This window comes from Fusarium mangiferae (assembly GCF_900044065.1).
Source record: "Fusarium mangiferae strain MRC7560 genome assembly, contig: FMAN_scaffold071, whole genome shotgun sequence".
Lineage (NCBI taxonomy): Eukaryota > Fungi > Ascomycota > Sordariomycetes > Hypocreales > Nectriaceae > Fusarium > Fusarium mangiferae.
This window is the reverse complement of record NW_024573991.1, coordinates 1-4,632: the sequence shown is the minus strand read 5'-3', so window position 1 is coordinate 4,632 and position 4,632 is coordinate 1. Positions and strand designations below refer to the sequence as shown.

At 49.4% G+C, this 4,632-nt stretch overlaps 1 protein-coding gene across 1 annotated transcript; it reads left to right on the top strand.

Annotated features, from left to right (window-relative positions):
• Positions 1-1,495: 1,495 nt before the first annotated feature.
• FMAN_15550 (uncharacterized protein) lies at positions 1,496-2,119 on the top strand (the record flags this gene model as incomplete). Its single annotated transcript, XM_041826367.1, has 1 exon — positions 1,496-2,119. The coding sequence occupies one exon, from the start codon at positions 1,496-1,498 to the stop codon at positions 2,117-2,119; it is 624 nt and encodes a 207-aa protein (XP_041691654.1).
• Positions 2,120-4,632: the final 2,513 nt, after the last annotated feature.

The window sequence follows — 4,632 nt, the reverse complement described above, 5'->3', positions numbered from 1 at the left end:
CTCTTTCGGCACAACCCCTCTTTCGGCACAACCCCTCTTTCGGCACAACCCCTCTTTCGGCACAACCCCTCTTTCGGCACAACCCCTCTTTCGGCTAGCAAAATAAAAAAAAGCACCACCAAAACTCATCAACTTCACTTACACCGAAATTGACCAAAGTAAATAGCTGTGAAGAATACAATGCCTGTACTGATTATAGAAATGGTTGGAGTCAATGGTCGTACCTCGCTAAGGCTATGCGGGGTACGCGATGTATGCATACACTGCCATGGAAATAGTGTTAGTTTGATCATCAACTTTCTCACCGCTCTTTTGCACATTTTTTGACTTTTGTCAACGACAACGACAAGAAGATGCCCAGGTCGAGACTTCGATGGAAATATACAGAGGAAGATATGGCTGAGGCTATATTGGATGTTACTGACAATGGCTTTTCGCCCCCTCAAGCCGCTCAGAGACAGGGTGTGCCCCGGAGCACTCTAGTTGACAGACTTAACGGTCGTGGGTCTGTGAAAGAGCAGGTCCACCCTCATCGACGCTTATCCAAGAACCAAGAGGATCGATTGGCTTTCTGGATACTCCGCCAAGAGTCTTTGGGCTATGCTCCGTCCCACAGTCAGATCCGCGCTTGTGTCATCGGCTTGTTGAGACAGCAGGGCGATCACCCCAACTTGGGACGCAACTGGGTGATCAAGTTTATCAATCGTCGTGCGGACCTAAAGGCCAAGATGGGAAGACGTCAGGAAGCTAAAAGATTGAACTCTTTCACGCCCAAAGCGGTCCATTGGTACTTTGATATCCGGGAGGGCTACTATGGCTGGATCAAGCCTGAAAACACCGTTAACGTTGACGAAGGGGGTATCATGACTGGTTTCGGCAAGCATATACCTCTTTTACCTCACATCTTTCGAGATTTGACCCACTGATCTATTTTCTGTAGGCCTAGATAGCCTGGTTGTAGGAAGTGCGGACCCAAAGCGGAAGGCATTTCTCAAGGGACCACAGACTCGAAACTGGACCTCATTTATCGAAGCCGTCACCGCTGACGGTCGCACTTTGGTCCCCGGCATAATCTTCAAGGGAAAGGAACTCCAAAAACAATGGTTTGTTGACGAGTTCAAGCAGATAGCAGACTGGTATTACATAACATCGCCCAATGGGTGGACTGATGACCACATAGGCATTGGATGGCTCGAACGAGTCTATCTACCACAGACCATACCTGCTGACGAGTCTGACGCGAGACTGATCATTTTAGATGGTCATGGAAGCCATGCCACAGTATGTCTCTCATTTCCCCATCTTCAACATCAGCGCTGAGTGGTAGAAGGATGAATGGATGGCCACATGCTTTTTGAACAACGTTTACTGTTGATATCTACCAGCACACTGCTCTCATGGCCTCCAACCTCTGGATAATGGGATTTTTAATGCATCCAAGGCTGCATATCGACAGGAGTTGGAGAAATTCGCCTCGTTCACCGATTCCTCTCCGATGGATAAGGTCAATTTCATCAGGGCCTACGCCAAAGCTAGCCGAGTTGGCATGACGCGAAAGAACATACTCTCTGGCTGGAGGGTTACCGGAAACTGGCCTATCTCGCGTGAGAAAGCGTTACGGCACCCTGAAATTCAACAGGACAGGTCAAATTGCAGCCTCAGAGTGACTCCCGAACCAAGGCCATTTTTCGACTCGGACAACACACCCCAGACGAGCCGTCAAATTCGCGATCTTGGACTCAACAAGACACCAAAGACACGGAGACGATACAACATCATAGCTAAGGGGTTTGAAGCTCAGCAGCAGACAGTTGCGGCGCATACGCAGAAGATTGCCAGCCTAGAGGAGGAACTCGCCCGCTTGAAGAGAGGCAAGAAAAGGAAGGCGGTTCCGAATCCTAACAAGCGGTTTATGACCCTTAGTGAGGCACTAGCCAGCGGAGAGGTTATAGCAGAAAAGAAGACTGAAAATATGCCTATTGGAGTAGAATGTGTCGATTCAAACGAGGAGGAGTCAGAATCGGAGGCCGGCTCTGTCATTGAAGTCAGAGGGGAAACCGTACCCCATCAATCCACCACGCGTTCAAGGCGGCTCGTTAGAAAATGTCGGAACCGATAGTGAAACATATTTATTGTTTAGAAAACAAAAATTTTCATGCAATTCTACCGATTTGCTCAAGTTCTGTATAAGCAAAGTTGGCAATTTTTGGTGGTAGCTTTTTTGGTTTGCTTGCCGAAAGAGGGGTCATGCCGAAAGAGGGGTTGCGGATGGTACCTTGTCTACCGACGGACCCTTGGAAATCAGTGTCCAAGCCCTCAGCTTGATGAGGCAGGTCCTGTCTTGTCTGGTACCCAATCTTGATCCAACTGACTCTCCCTAGATCCCTAGACACCCGGGGGACGTGTCTGACTTCGACGAGTATCGACAACACCTGCCAGAACAGTGGTGTCCGATGGTGACCATCATCGGCTTCGTGCCACCTCGTAGCGACAAGACTCCTGACCTTTCAGAGAACCGCTGTTTCGCTGTCGAAACATCAGTCTACGACACCTCAAAGGCAGTTCCGGTTGCGTTCTCTGTCGCTTGTTTCTTAGAAAACACCAGGCGTTGGCAAAGAGTCAAGATACCGCCGTCGGGAGCCTTTCTCAGCATCACTGCCAAAGTCGCTGGTCGCACCATTGACACTAATCAGCTGGGCCTCCGTGTCCTCGACTTGGCCTACCTGCAGAGACCTGCTGCTGTCCCCATGGCCACGCCGACGCCATCCTCTACACCGACTTCGAAGCGGTCCGAACGCTGGGTAGGTCGGGCTCCTCCGTCCACTCCTTCTAAAAGGCAACGAGGCTCTGAGGATGCCAGCGCTGTAGGGTCTTCCTACAAGAAACAGCTTCTGCAGCCCACAGAAGGCCGTTCTCATGTATCGATTTCAGAAGATAGCCCAGATTCTCCCGGCTAATTCCCCCTTTCATTCCTCCTCTCCGTCGACCATGGCCAACACTGGCGAGTCAAGTATCATTTTACATCCTTTCCCAGGCTCAGACCACGAGACTAGGCCGCATCGCAATCGCCATCCCCCAAAGAAGTATCCTCATAAAGAGTAAAAAGTTGCGTTTGTGCTCAAGTCCTCAAGTCCTCGTGCATTTCCTACGACTCAAGCGGTAACCCAACTATGTATTTTTACCCTTTCCCTGCCATTCTGGCGTCTTATTTTACATATGCTCTCTTTCTTGCGATTTTTCCAATTCATTCTTTTGTGATCTTTCCTTCAGCATTCCGCCGCCCTGCACCGCCCCAGCCTCAAGCCTCTCTTCTTGGATGATTTGCTGCGTCTGATTTCGCATTTGACCCTCCCATACACGCCATTAGTAACAACCTCCATATGAGGATCTCTAATTCTGTGAAGTTGGGACTTAAGTGTTTGCAGAACGGCTGTGATAGGCAATCCACAATTGACGCAAAAGGATTGGACGCTGCGCGACAACTGGCCTCGTGCTCCTACATGAAAGGCAATATGGCACGAAGATAAAGACCGGCGAAGGAAGATTCTTGACAGCCTTCGGACACGGCGGTGACCAGGCTCTCTGGGCTGGATTGTTGAAACTCAGCCCCTCAACTGCCTTGTCGAAAAGGAACTGGAGCCAAACTGGGCACTTCGCCACGTTTGCAATAAGTGATAACCTGTAGATTCGGAGATTCGGGCTGTCGTCAAATGAACTCAATATAAATTTTCTGATCGTGAGCTTTTCAGGGATTCATCTTTCTAAGAATTCTGCTTTGTGTAGGATCGTTTTAGAGTTTGTGGGGCATGTTTCACAAGACCAGGTGTAACCATTAGCATCGTGTTTCAACCAAGCCTGTCAAGTAGAGGCAAGCGAGGCTTGAACGGAGATGGTGCGGGCAAAGGAGTGGGGCATTCTTAGGTGTAATGGGTGTTAACCTCAATAAAGCAAAAATCTAGTTTCTTGTTGAGGTTGCATTACACATAGCTTGCAGTTATCTGCAGAAAATGTTATCCCCTGCCCAAATTCTATCTTGAATTTGGTTCCTCAAAGCTCTTTCTGGGCAACCCGCTTGCGGGTTGCGTCTCCTGTATCCTTAACGCGTGTCAAGGTAACCTTTGACACGCGATCACGTGGATTCGTGACACGCACAGATAGATAGATAGATAGATAGATAGAGTTTATTACGCCCGGAAGAACGAATCTTATAGGGCCAGTAGCTACGCTAAACTGTTTGCGCTTCTCCGCCGTCGTCCACACCACCCGGTGAAGCCCCACTTTTCTTGCCCATTCCTTTTCCAGCCTTGCTTCTTGACTCTGCTYGACAGGCYTGCTTGAAGGCCAACTAATGATATCTCCAAGTGTTCAGCATCCTATGTTCAGCAGCTGAAGCATGGTCTGTCAACTCGAGGCTGTCTTGGCATTAGTAGGTATCTGTAAAATCAATCTTTAGTATGTTCTGTTCGCCCCTTCAGTCCAATCTTCTCGTCGCCATTGCAAATCBGATTGCTGCTCGCACTGCCTCTAGGTTAGGTGTCCATTTAGGCCCATCCGACGCCGACTTTCCACCTAGAAAGAAGGAAAGGTTTCCCATCATGCTTTGTCCAGCCTGCCGCATGGCTTGGCGCTCCG